At 41.4% G+C, this 23,018-nt stretch overlaps 1 protein-coding gene across 1 annotated transcript in view; it reads right to left on the bottom strand.

Annotated features, from left to right (window-relative positions):
• Positions 1 to 21,859, bottom strand: part of BRSK2 (BR serine/threonine kinase 2) — a 383,428-nt gene extending 361,569 nt beyond the window's left edge. Inside the window, exon 1 of the mRNA XM_060279665.1 lies at positions 21,546 to 21,859. Coding sequence (XP_060135648.1) covers positions 21,546 to 21,639 — 94 coding nt within the window. The 5' untranslated portion in view covers positions 21,640 to 21,859. The remainder of the gene's footprint in view (positions 1 to 21,545) is intronic.
• Positions 21,860 to 23,018: the final 1,159 nt, after the last annotated feature.

The following is a 23,018-nucleotide window of genomic DNA, read 5'->3' on the forward strand; positions in this document are numbered from 1 at the left end:
TGGGCAAGATCCTGAGCTTCCCTGCAGTTCATGGGAGTGAATTGGTCCATGAAACTCTCAGTCTCCATGATGTCAGGTGACCCATTCTTTGATTGCAGAGCAGCTTGAATGCAAGTCCTGCTGCAAATAAAAACCATAAAAAGTTTAATGCCTCTTTATTGCCATAACATCTCATGAGGACACAGGATAAGAAATCCATAACTCAAATAGTTAACTACTGAGATGACTTTTGAGATGATTTTTAGTTTCCAACCTACCAAGCTATTTGTTTTACTTTATCATATATACAAAGACAGCTAATTTGAGAAAATCATCTATTACATATCTACCTTTCTTTATTGAAGTATCTATTATTCAAAGAGCAACTCAATAACATGCTAGTTTGAAAGGAAGCTCATTTCTGTTAATTTATAAGCATATAGGAGACACCTTCTGTTGAAATCAATTGCAAAGTTCCCACTGATTTTAACAGAGCTTGATTGCACCTATCATTCCTCTTGTAAGCCTGCAGTGAATTCCTATGCATCAGTTGATGATATGCCCTTAATTTTGTCTAACCTTCACTGCAGAGGAAATCTGATCCAACCCTGGAGTGCTCATTGCTAAACTCTGCCATCGGCTTGCATCTGACCTCAGCAAGAACCAAAACCAGAATACACAAGACTAAACTATCCCCTCGCATTAAAACCAGTACAACATCTTTGAAATCATTAGGGATGCAATAAGAAAAGAATTTGGGCTTATGCAATGAGTAGTGTTGCCAGAAAAGAGGCAACAAAAGAGTTGGCAGGCATCCCTTATTTTAAGTGGCTATCCGCATTTAAGAACATCAAAGCTACACAAAAAATAATACCCGGTAGATAGAGGTGAAAAAATTATTCTTCTCCCTGACTTGCAAAAAAAATCACAAGGCATTTGTGTGCTAAGTAGGGAGATTCCAGCAATCACGCTTTCAAAACTGCAGCCAGCTGTAGGCCAAAGCAGCCTATGGTGCAACCACATCATAAATGTCAGGAGAGATTTCTGAAATCCTTTCTATGTTTTACAAGGATAGAGTAGATGGGGCTTGCTGATGAAGCCATTTCAGCCGCTTGTGGTAGCAAGCTGTTCCTCTGTCAAGGAGTAACTCAACTGCCCTGCTGACATTTGACTGGAACATATTAGGTAAAAGGTAAAGATAAAGAACCCCTGGATGGTTGTCCAGACAAAGGCGACTATGGGGTGTGCCGCTCATCTCGTTTTTCAGGCTGAGGGAGCCAGTGTTTTGTCCACAGACAGCTTTCCGGGTCATGTGGCTAGCATGACTAAACCGCTTCTGGCACAATGGAACACCGTGATGGAAACCAGAGCACACGGAAACGCCATTCACCTTCCTGCCAAAGCAGTACCTATTTATCTAATTGCACTATTATGCTTTTGAACTGCTAAATTGGCAGAAGCTGGGACAGAGCAACAGGTGCTCACCCCGTCACACAGATTTGAACTGCCGGCCTTCCGATCAGCAAGCCCAAGAGGCTCAGTGGTTTAGACCACAGCACCACCCACTGCTGACATTTGATTGGAACATACCACTGTCATGCTGGCAGGGATGAAATTGGTTTGTTGCTCCTTTTCCAACCTGGCAGGACATTCCCTATAACTTCTTGTAACCAGTACACACACTTCCAAAAGCTGTTGATACCTGCACTTGCCCCAATAAGGTAACATATGTACTATTAGGAAAGCTATAGAAAATATCAACAAAATGTGAGAGGAGAAGTCATATGCTCTATTCTTAGCAGCTCTGAATCAGCATTACTCCAAATAAAGTCAGGTAAATTGTTTCAGATGATAGAACACAGTTAGTTTCTTTCTTTCTTTCTTTCTTTCTTTGGCTTCCTAAATCAGAACAGAAATCACGTTTTCAGCAGCTGGGATCTGAAAAGCATAAAGCTTCTCAAAAGCCGCACAGCTCATGGCCATGCTCTTTCTAGCTAAACAAATGTCTGTGTTTAACTAGGTTACAAAGTGTGCCATTGCCAAGTCTGAATATAATACTGAGCTTTGTCTTTGTGCAACCGTAATAACGCAGAGATGCTTGTGGATCCTGTTGTTCCTTAGTGACCTTCTCTAAGGAAAGGCCTGCTTGTGACAAAGCCAGGGCACCCAGAAGACAGCTCATGGAAAATATGGCATCAAGTAGGACTGTGCAAACCCCGCCTTTCATGATTTGATTCACAGCTCAATTCAGCAATTTGAATCCAGTCCCAAATTGGGTCAAACTAATCTGGACCAATCCAACCCAAGCTGAAAATCTGAATATTGTACTCCCATTCATTTGCACTTGTGTAGCCTGTGCATTGCCTCTGCACAATGTACTCACAAGAGTCACACACACACACCCCAATGTGGTAATAATAATAGGCACAGAAAATAGGACACAGCTGGAAATAAAATGCAATCCTAACCTTAAAAACTAGGGTCAAAATTGTGAGAGAGAGGGAATAAGGAAAGTGACACGGCCTAAGTAGCTAAGACTAAGTCACAGACAAACTTTTTTATTTTTGTGTAAGAATGAGACTGGGATTGATGTGCAAATGATGGGAAACAAACAACTAAAAGACTGAGTAGGGTACTGAGAAGGAAACAAAACACAAGCTAAACAAATGCCACCAAACTCCACCAAATTCTTTCTATATGAGACAGAACTTACAAAAAAATGAAGGCAGTGTGAGCTTGCTGCACTTTAATACTTTAACCCCACCCCACCCCACCCCTGCTGCCCCCAAAAGCACTGTGATCAGAGTGTGTTAATGAGATTCTAGCTCAGGGTTGGAAGCTACAGCTCTCAATAATGAGCAAACCCCAGCTTTCCTCCTCCCTATCTGCCTCACCCTGGCATTCTCCTTATAGAGTGTTATACAGTACTGTACTTAATAACTGCAACACTTTGGAGAGAGTCTGTTTGGCTTTTTCAGAGACTGTTTTGAGCTCTGGGTCAGCACAAATTACTACGATTTGATTCAGGTCCACCCAACCCATTCTGTAGTGATTTGTAGCTGCCTCAACTTGATCTATATTCAGTATAAATCAGCCTGATCTGTTTGTGTTTTAGACAAAGTGGTTGTACAGCCCTAGCAAGGACCATCTCCCTCTCCCTCTCCCTCTCCCTCTCCCCCTCCCTCTAGCAGATTCTTTCTGAGAACAGATTGTTGCATCTACTGCTCTGCTCCGGCATTTTGTGACAGATAGATAGATCAGTTAGGGAATCCCTCACTGGTAAGGGAACCCCCACTGGGCTCCCCATCACATGCTGTTCTTGGCCCTTGCATACAATACTTGACAAGTTCAAGTGCAGAATATCTTGAAAGATACTAGGTTGTTTTTTGTCACCTTCACAGTAGCTATGCGACAGCTGCAAACTATGGTGCATTCCAAAATCATCATGACCCTGTGCCCATTGAAGCAGCATCTAGAAGGGCATACCTTAATGAAATACCAGCCTTGAGTAGGATAGTGTATGTGTAGTCATTAGGGTGGCACTGGACTTCAGATGGTGTCAGGCTTTTCAGGTTGCCGTTCTGTTCTTGTTAGAAAGAAACAACATTGTTCCATGGTACCCTGTGTTCTCATTCAGACCTGCATTTCAATTCAGCTCCAAGACTTTTATTTATTTTATTTTATTTTAGCTGATGGGAACACAAACGGCTTAAATCAAACACAAGCTTCCAACTTTCCACAGGTTCTAGAAGCAGTGCCAGCAAGGACACTCCCTGACAATGCTCCAAGCCTATTACACTACTTTAAGGCAAAAGTGAGAAGGAAGAGGAGAATTTGCTGCTTGAGTCTCTAATTTGTCAGAGCAATGTAGTCATTTAGAGTTAAAGAGAGCCATCATTCCATCAATGCTAAAATACTTTGCTATTACATCAAGTCTTTGGGAAGATAACAATTATTGAAACAGCCAATCAGTAAAAATGTTCATTTTTAAAGTACCCATAAAAAGATTGTGTGTGTGTGTGTGTGTGTGTGTGTGTGTGTGTGTGTGTAACACCTTAATTCAAACCAGTATATTCCTGTATAAACAACATCTTACATCAATTACAGAAATGATCCAGCTTTGACTTGATGATTATTGAATTATTCACACGAAGCAACTTCCACAACTTAGCACTAACCACTGAGGTCATCTCTCTATCAGTACTTTTGTCTGAATTTGTGGCATGATGACAGAGCCAAGAGTAAAGTACAATGGAACATAAAGGGAGAGATTATATTTTATTTATAAATCCTAAAGCCTCATGTTAGCATCAGAAGTGTTATGCTAATATGGAACGACATATAGTTAGCCTATTGGTCTATCTAGTCCAGTATCTTCACTGGCAGCAGCTTTCTAGGGTGCCCAGCAGAGGTCTTTCCCATCACCTGCTACCTGACCATTTTACTTGAGATGCCAGGGATTGAAACTGGGACATTCTGCAGGTAAAGTGTTTGCTCTCTCTGAGCTACAGACTACAGCACTTCCCACAAGTACATGTAATTATCAATTATTTTACATAACACTACAGACCAAGGAAATAAGAAAGTAGCCATTTTGTGGCACTATTAGACATACTCCAGTCATGCAAATCTCTTGATTACCTGCCAGCATTGGTGCATAATCAGCCAGAAGCAACAGAATGGTTGGAAGGAATATACCTTAGCTCAAATGTACTTGGGGAACCATTTTCTACAGTGACCCCCCCAGCTCTCTTCTGCTGAAGGATAGGCTGGTTTCTATCTCATTAGGCTGCCCCTCCCCAAGCTACCATGTTTACCAAATACAAACATGCATAGTGTAACCTCAAATAATCTAGTCAAGATACTCAGTGAGCAACAGATACGAGATCAGAGCTCTTTCAAAAATTAAGTTTTCTTGAGAAAGCGTAAAAAAATGGCAATCTAATGGTTAGCTATGAAGTCTGAAAGGAGAGAAAGGGGGATGAGGCTACACAATGAATTGCTTCTGAAACGAGGATGGGGTAATTCAGTGGGAATTGAAAAGCTAATGAGAGAGAGAGAAAAGACAGAGTAAGAGAGTTATACTTTTCATTTCTTATGCTCTGGGCAAACACAAGGGTGGGGTAGGGGAGATTTTTAAGAAATGATTTCCCTTGGCTATGGCAAGATTTTACCAGACTGGCACTCACTGGGAGTGAGAGCTTGATAGAAAAGAAAAAGAGTATACAAAGCCATGATTCCATACTAAGTCAGGCTATCTCTACAAGAAGACGACCCCTTGTGGAATCCTGTGGAGCACAGGGGTTCAGAGCAGCAAGAACAGGCACCCAAGCTAAAAGCCACCCAAACCTATGCACAATGTCTGCCATCCAAGCTAACAAAGGATACATAGAGGTTTGACAGGTTTGTATAGGACTTAGAAGACTCATTGAGCTCAGGGGTTCTTAGGCTGTTATAACCTGTGATCACAAAGACTCACAAAAGAAATTGTGATTACCAGGCACAGAAAGGACAAACCATTGTCTTGTTGCTGTTTGACAAAGGAGATACCTTAGTCTAGGCTTTAGGCTAAGTTTGAAGTAGTTATTGGAAAGGACACTTGAAATAGCCTCTTCATGTCCCTGTCCCAGATTTCACTGCCTTCAGTGTGTTGGGAAGGGAATGCTTGCAAGGCTGAGCATGCTGTACTCATGTAGTCTCCCCATGAAATAAGTAACCTTGATTTCCAGGTGCTAAATTATGCAGAAAGCTTAGGTGGCATCCAGAAATGCACTTCCCAATACACGGGGAACTAGCTGGTGATGAGGATGTGATGTTGGAGAGGTAACAGGGTGAACCAGACTGCCAGCTTTCATTTTAAAGAGAGAAAAATAAAGAGAACCTGAGATATGAGGCAAAATGTGAAGGCACTATTCTTTTCACTTGTTTTGTGAAAAAACCTGCCTGCTCACACCTTTCGCTTTATTTTATTTTATTGGATTATTTACAAATGCAACCAGCGCAGAAAAAACTCCACAGGGCGTGGAGAAAAAACTCACAGGGGGAGTGAGGGGTATGGCCTGGGGAGAAAGGGTGCAGCAGAGAAGAGTCCAGAGAGCCAGGTAGAGAGGCCAGGGGGAAGGGCTGCATTCAATCCCTAGGCCTAAGATTCCCCATCCTTGGGACAGACGCCATGGTTATTCTCTTGACAATTTCAATGAAGGATTTCAGTGACAACTTTCAAGTAAAAGCTAGTTTGCTTGGTCCTTAAGTAGCTCCCGTTCCCAGATAAAATACAGTCTTAAAAATCCAAATACAGATTAATACACACCAAAAAGTAACCTTTTGAGCCAAGATATGGAGGACACAGAAAATGGTAGCAGAATAGTGCTCTCCAGCATTTGGCCAAGCCCACCCAGCTTATCAGAGCAATGGAAAGCCAAAAGAAACTCTCCCACTAACGTATTCCTAGCTATACTATGCTGCCTCTTTAATATTATTATACATTACACTAAAACATTTGCAATAATTCTTACCATGGCAACAAAATTGATTGTATCTCTATATTGATTGTATCTCTATATTGACTTAAATGTGATGACCAAGGACAGCACTATAAAACTATGATGATATCAATAGATCTAGGTTCTTCCTTAAGCCTTTAATATTGCTTCTGCGGTAAGAGGAAGCAAGCATATCAGAAGCCAAATGTGATTCTCCCCACCCCCCATTCCCTTCAGGAAAAAAAGCAGACTTGAGAGTAATGAATCTGGCACACTGCACCACTTTCTAGTTCAATGAGGTGACAGTATCCTAAGGTGAAAAGCAGAAAAAGTGCAACATCTGAGAGAGGCAACAAAGAAAGTGAGAGAGAGACCAAGGGCCTTCATGTGTACTAAGAGTGAGCAGCATACTCAGCAGCAAGGCAACATAATAAATTTATTGTAAGGCAGAGCCTGACAGTGCTGTCTTCCTGCACAGAGGAGCTGGAAATGCAAGCGCATTAGCATTGGCTAATCACAGCCCATACTAGGGAAACAGGCCTCAACTGCTAAGCAGGAGAAACTAAAGGACAGAAATGGCCTAAAAGCAACAGGGAAATAGTGGAGAGTGGCAAAGACAGGCTACAGTGACTACAGCCATTACCGTAACTTGCTCATGGAAGCCTGGGAGCCTAACTCTGACCTTGTTTAGCTGCAGACATGAATACCTCTGCACATCTTGAAGTAGCTTGCATGTTAGGGGTGGAACTAGGATATGTGCACATCTAACAAGGGCAGGCAGAGTTTGTATTCTCTCTGCATTATTGAACTGGGGTGGGAGAATACCCTACATTTTAATTAGCATAATCTGTGTTTTATTTTCACAAGCCCTGCAGCCTCCAAAATAGAGCTGGAGGGTCTGTTCCCCATGGCTAACTGCAATGTTTCACGATCTAAACTTTCTAGAGCAGTAGGAGGTTCTACACACAGTATTAGTGAGAAGGAAGTTCAGGAGGGCGTGTTTGTGTGTGTGTGTGTGGTTTGTCTGTCATATACTGTATGTTTTTCTTTACAAATGTGAAGGTTAGGCTAAGGGGAAGCAAGAAGTCACATGATTAGGCAATAATTGTTACAAAATGTCATGAGTTCAGTTTCCTGGGATCTGAAAATGCTAGCCAGAATCTCCTTAGCAGTCTTTCCAAACCAGCTCCAAACTAAAAGCATTTATCTCTATCGCTCCTCCATACTTCAAAACTAACTCTTTACCACTCCCAATATCAAAATCTATGTCTGTTTTAAGGTCCAAGCAAGGTCTTCACAAAAGTGGAAGTTTTGATACCCAATTTCTACTGTAAGAAACTGTTGTGTGCCTGTCTTTATATAATTTATTTCACCATCTCACTTGTGGTCTTCATACTGAATGGCAACATACTGTTGATGGCACAGTTACATGCAACCATTTTACCATGTGATATCAACCTGGGAATAAAAATACTGTATGTGAATTGCTTTGGTGCCAACAGAGCTGTCATGAGAAAAACTCAATGTTCATATGCATCTAGAACAGTTTTTACCAACTCAGTGCCTTTCAGATGTTTTTAACTATAACTCCCAACAGCCTCAACCATCCAGTGTTCTTGGGACCAGTTTACGTATGAGATCGCCTTACCCTACATGTGCCCTCTTGACAGCTTTGATGGAATTGTCCCTACTACAGGTCCACATTTCTAAGAACTTCATCGCTTAGTGTGGCAGTGTCTACACTTTGGAACTCCCTGCCTCTTGAAATCAAGCAGACACTTTTTAGTGTACTCTTTTTAGTGCCAGGCCAAGGGAAGTATACCAAGATGTTTGGAAAGTTGAGGTAATTTTAGTCTGTTTTAGTATTTTAACTATTTAGGGTCATAATGTATGTATTTCTTTTAAGTTAAAAATCAAGGCCCGGTGGGGAACATTCATATTATTGAAGTCTCACTAGTTACTTGCTATGTTGGGAAACACAGTTCTACCGGCTTTTGAGCTACCTTCATCAAATGTGATTTAACAATAATTGTAATTAATGAGCTGGAGAACTCGGCTTATGTGACCGTTCATTGGCATTTTGAAGTGGACCTGTAAAACGGATATGTCTTCAATGGGCTTGTAGCAAAATACTGAAAAGCACACACAAATACACATTCATTTTTACTCCCATGAAAGCTTGTACAGTAACTGCAAAACTGTAGAGTTACAAATGGCCAGAGCCTCGGGAGATAGGGAGACCATTGTTGATAAATTGTGCAGGCAGCTAGAAGCGCATTTACTGAATGGATGTCTGAAAATAATTTTCCACTAACCTCTGAAAAGTTAAATCGATAAAAAGTGAAACATTTAACTGAAAATACAGTCATACCTACAAACTTAGCACATTATGTGAAGTAAAACTATGAGGTGGTAGTGGTAGTGGCTTTTTAAGAAACCTTTTTTACTCACCAACCCAATTTCTCTCCAAGTATAAAAACTGCTAAGATATTAAAAACAGTAATATCTTCACATATCAGTAATTAGACTGCTGACCATCTATTGCTTGTCTTACTCTTCTTCACTGTCAATACAATGATTCATTACTATTATGATTACCACCATTTATTCTTAGTTTTGTATGAATAACGTGGCAGGCAGTGCTCTATCACTAACAGCAGCCTAAATCACCATTAATGGTTCATAATGAAAAATGTTTTATTCAAGAATCTCCAGGATAGGATGTCTACCATGGTCCTTTAGAGGTAGTAAGGAATAACAGAAACCTTGCCGGGAGTTACACAGAATGTTTTTGGTATTAAAAAAAAAAAATCCCCTAAGCAAAGAATATGGCTTCTTTGGGGGCTCTAGGTCTTTGAATAAACTCCACTTTGCACATGCTGATTCTCTATTTTTAATACCTAACCCTAAAGCAGAGCTTTCCAAACTTTTCATGTTGGTGAACACACTTTTTAGACATGCATCATTTCATGACACAGTAATTCAGTTTTACTAGCAAACTGGAGGTTAAACTAACCCCTTTTCAGCCCCGGGAGAAGAGCATGGAGCGTTCATGTGACACACCTACACGATGCAGCTGACATACTAATATGACACAACACAGAGTTTGGAAAGCTCTGCCCTAAAGTATGTAAAGACAAGTAAAGACAAGCTGCAACTCTCTGGCTCATGATACATTAACGACATTGTCCAACCCTAAAATATTTAAGTTTTTTCCTTCTATACACATATGCTCTCTTTCTTCCCTATTTCTTCACTTGCAATCTTAACCATTCTCCTTTCATGACCTGACAATATATGATTATGTAACAATTAGCAAGTCAATATATGCTGAAGTTGTGTACAAGTTGTGTTCAAGGATAACACCGAATCTGGAACTTGACCATCAACATCAATAATAAAATGACTGTCCAGTTTTCCTCAAATATTCAGCTATTTTTAGAAGCCAAGCCCATTCCTTTTTATCTGTTTGGAAGTATCTGGGAAGATAAGAACTCCTGCACAAGTTACACAATAGAAAAGTGTCTTTAAGGCTAGGTCTAATTATACTGTGTAAATTCCAAAATGGAAAAAAAATGCTTTGCATTGTATATATGTCTTGCATTCTGTGAAGCAGAAAAGTCTCACTTGAGAGCAATTCTAAGATAACACATGTGATTCATGGGTCTTAGGCCAGGCATAGCCATGAATTTCTCACATAGTTGTTTGGCCATTTAAATAAGCTGAAAAGAAAAATAAATAAAACTGTCACATGTCACCATTAAAGTTAAATCATATACCAATTATTCATAATGTTAAAGTCACAAACCAATGATTCATGAGCAAATCAATACAGGGAGAACTGTAATAAAAAGCACTCTAAACATTTGATGAATATTGATATGAATACATGTTTATATTAAAAATTATTTGTTTGGTTTTGTGACCCTTTGCTTACTGCTGAAAATTCACTGGCACAGAGTAAAAGTAAGTTCATTTAAGTCCCCCAACTTAACAAATACTGCATGTAGAAACAAGCATTTATGAATGAAACTCTTTGTTGGATGGACATATAATGTGGATAATTTATAAGACCATTTATGTCGTTAATGAATGTACAGGTAATTGTTGTCTATTCTGACTAGCAGCAGCTCTCTAAAATCCCCTGTAGCATTCTTTCCAGTTCTGCTATCTGAGATCCTTTAACAGATGACTGTCTCAAGTACTGAGCCATCTGCATGCAGAATCTGTGATTCACTCTTGCTATGGACTTTACCATAGATTCATCCAGAACCTAGGATGAATCTCACCTGTCTATGTTACATTGGGTCCACAAAGATGTCCAAATTATTTGGGTGCAGCCAGCTTTGATAGAACCAATTAGTTTGTTGAGTATTTGCTGAATTCAAGCCCCCCCATATCCCCAAACAGGTGTTTGACATCAAAGCTGACCATCTGTTTGGTGGGTACATGTGCACAACCCTCTGCTACACTGATGGTCTTTGGATTTGAGCCACACTGTATGAAACAAAATTTACAGTACAGAATCACCTCAGTGCTCAACCAACCAAGTGAAAGAGCAATGTCACATCAAGTACCAAACCAATTATGAGGAAAGCACACAATTCAACGTTCAACAGAAATGCACTTGACTCAGGGAAAGGGGGGGGATATGCTAGATAAATTTCGATTACAAATAACACTGAGGAAATCACCATCTGGTTCCCAATGTTCCATGTAAGAACAAAATTTTAAATTCATTGAGCAAATTATCTGGAATCATGAGTCACTTTGCTGTGGGAAGGGAGAACACCCATCATGATAAGTTTAGGATAGAAATGTGTTGGCTTGTGTGACCAAATCAATGATAAGCAGAAGGGAGAGACTACACATCATCTTGCTAAGTAGACTGCAATTCTATGTGTTTAATGGGTGTCTGCAGAACTTGCCTCCAATAGTTAAAGACATTGTTTATGCACAAACAGAAGCATAGACTTATAGTTTTTCCTTGGGTGGTTTTTTAAAACAAAAACAAAAATGTAAACCCTTTATTTAGGGTTATCATCTTGTTTACAATCCACCAGTCCACAAGGAACTGCACTACAACACCATGGAACTATTTGCCTGGAATCAAAAAGTTCATTTTCCCAGAGAAGCCAATTTAAAGCTAAGTTCATGTCACTTCTGTTTCTCAAAGCAAAATGAAATGAACCCTATGAAATACCGGCATTCAAAAATATGGCTGCACTTTCACATTCCTGCTCAGGGATACAAGTAATGTAAATAAATTAAAAGTAAGAAATAAACACTAGCAGTCCGCACTTTGCTCTTGCCTGAACAACAGAGCAGTACAGTCTGCCTCCTATACTTCAGGATCTATTTTGCCAGCTGCTAGATCTAGTGACTGACTTAAAGTTCCCTAGGTTAGAGAAAATCTCTCCTCCTTCCAGACGGGCAGGTTCGAGCCATTGCCTACCACTTACTAGGTATTCCGTTAAAGGAATCCAGTGGTTGTGGATCCTGTCCGATGCCCTACTGGTGGCTAGGGCCATGGCATGACCCCTGGTGACATCAGGGGGAGATTCCAGTTGTATTTGCATCAACAGGCTCCACCTTCTGGTTGCTAACCCTTGAATAACTCCCCGCTGAGCAGGGTGGAGTCATGTATAGTTTGTTTGATCCAATGCCTAAGCCAATACCACTCACATGCTGTAACCAATAAAAGTTGTGGCCTTTTTTCGCCCATTAACCGTAATACATTGTGTCCTAGTGTCTTTCTTTCTTCAAGCGGGTGGCAGGTCCTTGACTCACAACACACTCTCAGGTATGTTCCTGATGATGTCCTGCTGAAGTTGTCACCCTCACTTCTCTTTCCACTGATCTACCATTGCAGCTGGCCTTTATGTATTGTTTCAAACTAATGAGAAGATCACCCATGTTTTCCATCAGCAGTTTCTGCTGTAGTTTAAAACTGCCTTGTTTTCAGAACAAGTAATAGGCCAGCCTACTACTTTCTGGGACCAATTTTATAATACTTCTCCCTTTCGATTTAGTCTCTTGTCCTGTCCTTACATTCACTGAGAAGCAAAGTCATGTCTCTCTGGTCTCTTATATAAGCCCAGTACTGCTGGTAAAAAAGAAAAGAGAAAGCAACATTTTGCCTTTTACAGAATGATCACATCACCATTAGACTTCATGAAAATTCTCTCTCAATAGTGCAACTAATTTTTTAACTCTGCAAAACATTTAGGGTCATCATTTTTTATGAGCCAGCCTTCGCTGCAGCTGATAAGGGTATTACAATACACAAAAACAAGAGCAAGGCCACAATAAAAGCATAACAGTGTTTCTTTAAGTGCAACTTTGAGAATTCAGTACAAAGCAACTGTACATCCTGTTGATAGATGTTTTTAATTTGTCTGTCTTCTCATCTCATCCTAATGCACAGCCATCTCAACAATAGTGACACTAGGGTCAGCTCCTCCTTCAGGTTTCCCGTGTGGTGTTACCATTTGCAACCTAGAATATGTGGAAACTATCACCCTATCATTTGTTATGGATTACCTTGTGTTCAACTCATTTTTGTGAGGTCTTTAGTTTCAGTGATAGCCAATAAAGAGGTGGCTAAATGGAATAGGGATACAAAGAAGAAAGCTGTCTTAACAGTGTAAAAGCCATATCTATTGAATTGCTATTTCTGTAACCCTGGTGATGTCTGAGATTTAGGTATATAAATAGCAATATAATCCCACTCATCTGACAATGTAACAAAAAAGCAAGCTGTGCGCTTCAAAGTAGATTGCTTGCTCCCATAAAATGCTTATTTGCTTGCTTTTTGAACTATGATTAATATTTTACCCTTTTATTTCATTTATGTTCATTGGAATTTTGAATCATTAGCATTTTTTTACTCTGACCTATACATATCTCAGCATCCCTTAACTTTAGAAGGAGCGTTCTATTCTGCAAATGTTGCATCCTTGAAAAGCATATGCACTCTCCCTTTTTTATAGTTCACTCAGGTTTCAATATCCTAGTGTGGCTTTCCAAGATTCTGTTCCATATATGAGGACTTCTCAAGAGCTGATTTGATTTGTCCAGGTTTGAAGGTGTCTTTTTATGAACAAGCAAATTAGAGAATGTGATGGGGCCTGTTAGACCCATATATTTTCCTAGTCTCATTCAGCTCCTGAGTTTCTGAATGTCCCAGGAGTGGCCAGCACAGTGGGATAGTGCTGTGGAGCTGCTCTCTCAACACTGGCATGCCTGCTGCTTACCGGGATGATGCAGGGGTAATGCAAGGCAGCGGCAAGTTTGGAGCCATGCAGATGTACCAGCAGAGCCTATCCAGAGGTCCTGCAGGTACCGTACATCCACATCGTCCTGAACTCTGCTCCACCCTGTGCCATCCCTGCCCCATCCAAGTAAGTGGCAGTGGTGTTGGTGTTAGGAAGGCAGCTTTGCCCAACTTCACTGGCTACTTGTGCTATGTCCAGAGACAAAATAAGATATTGGGGGGGGGGAGGTGGATAATTAAGTGTCTAATTAAGAGCTAGCCAAACTGCAGCTCCTCCATTTACTGTCACGTCCCCTGCATCTAGGTCACAGTGTCATCCTGAGGAGGGCTAATATTCAGATTAATTGCAAGTCATCACATTTGAGGAAAGGGGAGTCCTTGGTGCTTCCTTCTATACCATCCCACTCTGACGACCTGGCTCTCCCATCACCCTCAATTTCTTTTGCTCCACAGCCCTGCACAGAGCCTGCAATTGTAGAATCAGCAATGAGTTCTTTAATGGTTGTAGACTGTCCTCCCTGGAGGATGGAGCCATTGAAAAGGGAAGACCTTGCCAGCCCTCCTAAGCCTTCGAAGAGATGATTCTGTCTCTTTGTTGAGACATCTTCCAAAACTCAGGCAGCAGAGCCCACTGTGAGCTGCCCAGGGTCCTGATTTGTCTTCCCTTGCCTAAAGAGGCTCTGGTAACAATACCACTCACCCCAGGCCTCAACTGAATGGTGTTACAGATATGTGGGGGGGGGGGTCCCCCAAACCCTAGGAATGAATAAAAGCTAGGATTTTGATTAATTGGGATATGGATTAAAACACAGAGCTTTGACAGACAGGGAGTTCCTGGGCTGGCTTATGCAAACCATACTGCCAAGCTAGAGCCATTAAGGGGAAAATAGAGGGCCATTGAGGGCCCACTGAGGGTTGTTGCCAATGCAAGAGAACTTCCCCCTGCCCTGAGGCAGGAGTTTGAAGGGTTGCCAAGGTGATGGGGTTTTTTAAGCAGGGGTTGCTGGGAGTAAGAGGGGCTGGGATCCACCTTTGAGGAAGACAGCCTGAAGGTTGCCTGCACTGCTGCCTCTGAAAATGTGTATGCCATAAGATCTGGACTCCACCCATGCAAACTGAAAGTATAAATAGGTGGATAAACCATATTTCTTAAAGCCCGACAGTCTCTGGCATGTCTTTTCTTCTCCAAAGGGAAACAGACCCTATGTGTGTGCCTGGGACCCCATGGGCTCTTGCCACCACTTGGCATAGATAGGGGCAGCCACCCAGCTTTTATAAAAATATAATATTTACAGCAGCAGACACCAATCAAACATCTTGATGCTCTGCCCATTCTGCAACTTGGAAGGAGTAGCCACACCTCCCAGGTTTTTTTAGAAGCTCGGTTCCTGGCAGTCCTTGCTTGGTACACAGTGGGCAACTTTGCTAGCACTAAGAAGGCCTGGCTCTTGTCAATGCTTGGATAGAAGACTGCCAGGGAACTAGGTAAGGCACCTTAAGAACTATGGTGGAAGAAAGGTGAGATAATAAATATAATAAAACAATTAAGTTAACAACAACAACAACAACAACAACAACAACAACAACAACAACAACAACAACAACTGTCATATAGACATGTTGCCTAAAGGAAACCAGTTCTGCCAAGATTCACAGATGACCTGACACATACTGGCAAATCTTCTTGACCTCCTGTGTCCTCTTTTAAACTTTCGCTTTGTTCTCACAAGCAGCAAAAGAAGAGGTAAAACCGTTTATAGACTGTACTTCCTTTAGGCTGCAGTTATGGGTTCACATAATTGAATGCTCATCCATACAAAAAGAAAAAAAGAAAAAAGCCAAGCAAAAATAAAACCCACTCAAACTCCAGAGGGTATATCTCCTCCTCAGCAAGCCAATAACTCATACCAGAATCTGAGGCCATCTTTTTAATATTTACAAAGTGAGGAGCAAATAAGATTTTATGGGAGTCTGTCAATATGGGATCAAAAAGGAAGGGAAAGTCTGAAATTGAAACAGCTCCAACTCCTTGAGCTGGCACACCACACATACCAGGAAAAGGGCTCTCCCAGCCACAGCTGCCACTCACCAAGGAACAAGTGGTCCAGCAGCAAACTGCAAACTGCAAATGCCTTTCTTCAAGAGTAGCGTAACCCTATCCAGGACAAGTCGCACACCTAATTCCAGATAACTCATCAACATCTCCATATTACTGTACCTTGATTGAGCCTGTTTGTTCACTCTTATCCTCCCAATTTTCCCCTTGAAACACCCATTTTGGAACCTCATTATCTCACTGGGTACCACCAACATTATGACACCTTATTCTACAACCTATCTCAACAGTTTCATGTAGATATTAGATAGAGAATAAGATGGATCCCTTAGGTACACTGCAAGACAACTCCGATGGAGCAGAACAGTCATTCCTAGGACCATTTTTAAGGCTCTGAGATGCCAGAGGGCCGAGTGTGTTTTCTTCATTCTCTTCTTAATTGAAGGGTTTATATGCCCCCCCTCCATGTCCAAGACCTGGGACAATTTTATCCTTCATTCTCCTCTCTCTCAAAAAAAACCTAGTTATCCCCAGCCCCACTCACTGCAACTTTCCTGAAGCAAAGGAATGTAACTTCCTATTCCCAACCTAGCTACCTTCACAGTAGGATACCATAGTTGATGGTACTGAAAACCACTGAGAGGTCCAGAAGAATCAACAGAGTCATGCACAGCCTGTCTATCCTTCAACAAAGGTCATCCCCCGCATGACTAAGGTATTTGTCACCCCATAAAATAATTTCACCCCATGAAATTATAATAATATGGAAAATAAGACCAAAGGCTACTTATGTACTTTGTTTCATGGTAAAACTGTCCCTGTAAAAAATGTATTTGCTTGAAGTAAATTTCTATCAAATTCAATGGGATTTGCTTTTAATGAACTTAGAATCTGTACTGCATACATTCAAGCCCAATTTGGGAATGTGTGAAGGCTGCACACAAGCAGGGTGAGAACGAACATGGCAAGCTCTCTTCTTCATGCTGCGTTATGTCTAACTGGTTTAGAACCCCCATTTGCAGGATTCTAAATTACAAGGGGAGCCCCCAGAAGTAGAGGAGCACCCACACTTCAGACATTGCCACCCAAAACATAGAGAGTATGTGGGTATAGCAATGCAGACACAGAATCTTAACATACCATAGTTGACCAAATTCACTCCACTTACTTAAAGCCTTTATATGGGAGCACAACAAATAAAGCTTCAACAATTTTAAAAATGCCACCAAAACCTGAGAAAGAAGGCAGGCAGGCAGGCAGGCAGGCAGGAAAGAGCCAATTTGCAAGGAAAGCTCTCAGTTCATAATCAAAACCTCTGTTCATAAGCACCACAAACTCATTTGTATAATTCATGCTAGTACAGCTAGCACACAAGTGTATTGGATGGGCTATGGCAACAGTTAACGTATTTACTGGAGTCTAATGTGCCATCAAATCTAATGCGCACTTCAATTTTCAGAACCTTGAAAAATTATTTGCTGGCAAATGTAAATGTGCCATCAAATCTAATGCACAGCTTAATTTTCGCAACCTGATTTGGCAAAAAAAAGGTGAGTATTAGATTTGAGTAAATACGGTACATGACTGCAACACCACAAAATATTACATTAGTGTTCCAAACAAGAAAGAAGAGATGAAAATAAATTAAAATGCAGAAGTTTTCCTAGATTAAAAAGACATTTTCTAAAGGGTTTAAGCACATGCAATGTTAATTTCATGCAAAATATCACACATAGCAAATTAAGGAAGACTTTGTTTCATTTGAATAATATACCTGAATTTTTGTGCTTTTGTCTTCACATCTGATCTGTTATCTAAGCACACGTGTTTCCTGGTGTTTTATTGCAAACACAAAAGCACATCCTTTTTGTTCATTACTGTTAATTACAGTGCAAACCTCCCATAATTAACTATACTATAGTGTAATTCAGTGCAATATAAACCATCTCTTGCTCATCCCTTTATGTGCGATTTGTTGTTGTCAGCATTTTCAAAGATGTTTCCACATAATACAATTTTACAAATATGATCATTAGATTATTGCATTACTTTATGCATCCTCCCCCTGCTGAACACATATTCTACAAGTCCAGTTTTGGGAAACAACAGCAGAACCCATTTGACCTCTGCCTTATACAGCAACAAAGGGGCAATTGTCTTACTACAGCAGTCTAATTTAATTATACATGCATGGAATTCTTACACTGCATTATTAAGAATTTCTTCCCCCAGCTTTTGCCACACTCCCCATACTATGGAAAGGCTGTATGCAAATTTTGTGCACCCTTTTGCTCAGTGCCCTATTCCTGCTTTTAAAACCAGGAGGCCATAATCCTCCTTTTGTAACATCAATCATTTTCAGCAAGCCTGATGTGCCAGCTCTGGAGGCTCCTCAGGACAAGCTTTGCTTCCCCTGCTTTGAATGAGAATCAGCACAGTCATCACCCAGCCCTTTGAAATGCATCCTGAGTATGTTTTGCCAGGTCAGTTTTGCATACCCATGGCCAGATGTCACCAGCTTCCACTGATAGCAAAGACACAGCATCTGGGCTTCCTTGCAGAAAACCAGCAGGGTCTTGTCTGTAAACATTCCTTGCTTCACAGTCATTAAGAATTGCATCATTTAGAGTGGTGTGGAGGCTGAAGAAAGCTATTCAAAGTTCAGACAGCACATGAAAGTTATCTTTTCATGACAACCTTTGCAAGGCTGCTGTGAGCAGAAGCCAGCACTTGCCTCCCAATTCCTTCACCTTTGATCTTCAACAATATCATGTATTTCTGAGAATACCAGTGAGCATCCCTGAGAGGGGACAAGGGTTAGGGTTAGGGCCTCATAGCAGAAATATTTCTTCTAGTTGAGCAAAGGAGGAGGGAATATGAGTGGTTGTGAAGATCTACCAAGAAGCAAATGGGCTATGGATGCTATGATGAGATCTTCTGATTGAAAGATAATTTGGCCAAGTGTATCAAACAAAGAGAGAGCAAGCTCATTCCATGCAATGCAATGCTGTGGTATAATTCCTCATAGTACTGCTCTACTTTCAGAAGGCCTAAACAGCTTTATTGAATTACCTGTCTCATAACAATGTTATACAATATAAAGCCTCCAACAACTGAATTTTCATATTCTTTCCCACCCAAAGTTTACTGTTTCACTTCCAGGAACATAGAAGTGATAAACACAAACTATGCTGCTTGGCTGCATAATTCTGAATCATTCCAACTCTGGTTAGGAATGAAAATGCCGGTGTTTATCATTCCCAAGTATATCAAGGTGAGTATGGAGAATAGAAAACAAAACATCCAGTTCCTGTGCATGTTTCCTCAGAAGGAAGTCTCATTTACTTCAAAGGGACTTGTTCCCAAGTAAGAGTGCATAAGTCTGCTGCAGCTATTCTTTAGGCTTTTAGATTTTCTTCTCTGTATCACTGCAGTGTGTGCATGAATGGAGAGACTAGAGGGTCATCTATAATTAGATGTAAAATCATGAAGAACAATCCTAGCCCTAGATGATTTCCTCAAAGATCTGCAAAGGCAGACAGCATGAAACCTCTGAACACAAACACGCAAACACACACACACATGCTCCCCTCCCCTCCCCTCCCCAATCTCTCTCACTCTCTAATCACTTAGGAGGAAGATTAGCAAGGGGAGGGGGAGGGGAAATTGCAGCTAACCCTTGGGAAGCATAATACCACACTCTGTGGTTTACATTTGAAGGCTGCAATCCTATGCTTGCTCACTCGGTTGCAAATCCTTTGCTGTTAAACTCAGTAGGACTTACTTTTGAGAAAACATGCATAGGATTAGTCAGAAATGTAGCTACATTTGCAAAAAACATACACTTTTTGTAGATGGCAGTTGGGCAGAGTGAAAGACCTCTCATGGTACAAGGCAAAGACTGTGGTAACAAAGTAAGACTGAATCTAGGGCCTCTTAGATGCCCCAGTCAAGAGTGCATGGCAAGAGATCACCTCTGGAAGCAACATTCAGTATTTTTATTGGTGTACCCATGATGCTGCAATCATTTTGGTGAGAGTTTTTATTTTCCTCGGCTCCTTATTCATGTCAATATATATTTCACAGTGAATCAGGTTGGTTGGAGGAAGGGTTTTGGGTTGTTTTTTTTACTCAGCATTGTGAAGAATAAAGGTGAATGGATGCATTACGCTACTGCAGTACATACAGGGAGGAGGAGGGTTTTTAAATAAAAATAAATAAAAGTCGCTTTACCATTTAAAGCAATGCCATTTTCATAACCATTCCTATCTAAAAGTGGTTGCTATGGGGTTTGAGAGGGAGGATGAAAAAGAATTGGAGGGGAGCTTCATAATCAATCATTGAAGAAAAGCTTGGCCCCTTTCAGAGAAAGATCTGGATTTCAACTCAGTCCCTAAGAAAATTGCGGGGACTGCAGAGCTGCTGCCATGCAGGGCAGCAAGAACACAGACAGCAGCTGGGGATGGAAACGCCTATTAAATCCTTTAGACAACAGATGGGCAAAGCTCGGCTGTCTTTTTTAAAAAGCAAACCACAATGCACCATGTTTTATTGTCCCACCATGATGAACAACACTCAATATCAACAAGGAGCAGAGGAGAGCAATTTGGTGTATGTGTGTGTGTGTGTGCAATCACACACACACATACTCTGCTCTAAAAATGCTAAGCTGAAGAGTCTTAAATTCACTTCTAGGGTTGCTCATTGAAACCTTGTGGTCAGACAAGATTGCCCACCGCACCTGTTACCAAAACGCCAAAAGGGGATACAAATCAGGAAAGTCTGGTGGACAGAGATTTAACATTTCTGCAATGGTCGCTTCTTTGCAATTACTGTTTCCCTGCCCTTGAAGTGAATCCACCAACGCAGGCAACCAGTGAGTCCCAATCTTGAATGCACTGAAGGGATCTAATTATGTCACGTAGGGCAAAAGCACCTGCTCCCTGCTAATGCCTTGCACTACATTTCCTCCTTTTAATATTTCTTGCTATTGTTCCTTTCAGGCAACAACAACAAACCTCTGGCTGCTGGACATGGATTCTTAAATCAGCAGTAAAATATATAGTAAGATTAAAAGAAAATAGCATAGACAGGGCAGGCTTTTGGATTATGGCTTTTTTGTTTCTTTGCTCCTGAATACTTTTTCTGCTTTGACAGTGCCAGGGACACTTTCCAAATAACCAGCAAAGGCAGTACCATAGATTCACATAGTCTCTTCCCCCTCCTGGCCCCCAAACCACCGCACCTCCACCAACTGCACCTTAAGGACTACACCCTTTTCAATCATGATGTCATAAAACACGGCTGGTGACTTCCAGCTTCCTCCCTCTCTTCTTCGTTGTCCCTTATGTGCCTCTCAATTCAACTGAATTCTAGTTTTAAAAAAGGAAAGTGGTGCACTGAATCAAAGCAAAATTCACCAGCCGCTGAGCATCTTTCCATCGAGTCCCCCCCTCCACTCAATCAGCCCCTCCCCACACGCACTTCGACTGTCATCAGAACACCACCCCTTTCCAGGAGTGATCCACACAAAGCAACCTGGACTTGTTAAAACAAGATATAAATCACAAAAACAAAACACACAAACACCCAGAGCCAGAGCAAAAGAGAACCACCTTAAAGTCAAGCTATTATTTATCAGATGCCACAGTAAAAGACAAGGAATGGCCAGAGAGCCTAGACTCTCCCATCTCCATAATCTCAGCGACTGCTGCCTTATCCCTAGGGCTGCTCCTGCTGCATAAGAACCAACCTGTCTGTCCTTTGCCCAGGGTTTTCTCCAAGCGGTACGGTCCAACATATTGTGCGTGCTGAGCTCCGCTGCCTTCTTTGCCAGTTGATGTCATTTCTACCTGGCTCTGTAATTCTGCGAGGTTATGCCTTGTGTTGTGGTTGGGGAATCTCTGGGCTCTTTTTCACCGCAGCTCTTTAAATTCCCACTTTGCCGCTGTGCAAAGCACCCAGTCTCTCTCTCTCTCTCTCTGACTCTTTTGCTGATCTTATCCACTTGGCTGAAGATTCACTCTTCCTTCCCCCCTCCCTTTCTTTCTTTTCCTTTTTGTTTCCTTCTCTCTGCCTAGGATGCTGATGCACAGGAGGGCTTATTAACCAGTGTTTGGGGAGGGAGGAAATCTAAGATCCAAGCATAAGAAGCATGGTGCTGGTCATCAGCACTCCGCACGCCTTAGTTCTCTCTAGGAGCTGTTCGGGGAGAGCTGGAGCAGCGGAAGAGCTGGGGCCCACGGCTCCGACTGACATTACAGGCAGCCAATCCCTGACAACACCTCAGCCTCTCCCCCCCCCCTCCATCCACTACCTTTTCTTTTCCATCAGCATCAGCATCAGTTGCTGCCTCTGCCTGCTACGGAGCATCATAACCAATGGCAACAGCAATAAAACTGTGAGGGGATTCATCTCCTGATAAGGTCAGTAGTTAGTCAGAATTCAAAACTGCCCTGTTTTAAACTTTGCATGCATGGGTAGATGACAAAAAGAGCTACAGAGTCTGAATCAGCTGCACTGAAGCAAGTTAAGCAAACAAAAACCCTGCAGTTCAGTCACTCAAGTCCATCTTGCAAATAATGCTGAGACTGTGGAATAAAAATCACACACACAAAGAAAATCCAGCAAAGGGAGATCAAAGAAAAAACGAAGTCCTAGAGAGCTTGTTTTATTTATTTATTTGAGTGACAAGATTTGGGGGCAGATGCCCTTAAAATGAAGAAATTGTGCACATGTGCATACACACATGAACACACAACACTAATCAGAATCAAAGATAGCTTGGTTATCATAGCGTGATGAATGCTAAGTAGGGTTAAGGTTAAATTAAGAAACTTAAAGGTGTCCAAGCAAAATGCAGTTAAGGAACAAAAGATATTAAAATGACATGGGAGCAACAGCCCTTCTGTTAGAATGCAAGTTCTGCTGAACAGGTATAAAGTGGGCGAGGGGAAGATTTGAAGTGGAGGGCAGACAATAGGTGCTGCTGAATTTTTCTTCTGCCCAACCCATTGTCTCATAAAATCTCCCTGTAGCTGTTTCTCTCTCAGTGGAGAATGGTCAGGAGAAAAGCAGCTGGGGAAGGGGTGTTTGTAGGGAAAGTTCAAGCAGGCAAAATAAAATCCAGCATCCTCTTCAGTCCATCCCTTGTCCACGTCAATATTCCCCCTTGTAATATCTTCCTGCTGGCCACTTTTGTTTTAAAACAATGGGCTGCTACCAT

This window comes from Zootoca vivipara, chromosome 1, assembly GCF_963506605.1.
Source record: "Zootoca vivipara chromosome 1, rZooViv1.1, whole genome shotgun sequence".
NCBI lineage: Eukaryota > Metazoa > Chordata > Lepidosauria > Squamata > Lacertidae > Zootoca > Zootoca vivipara.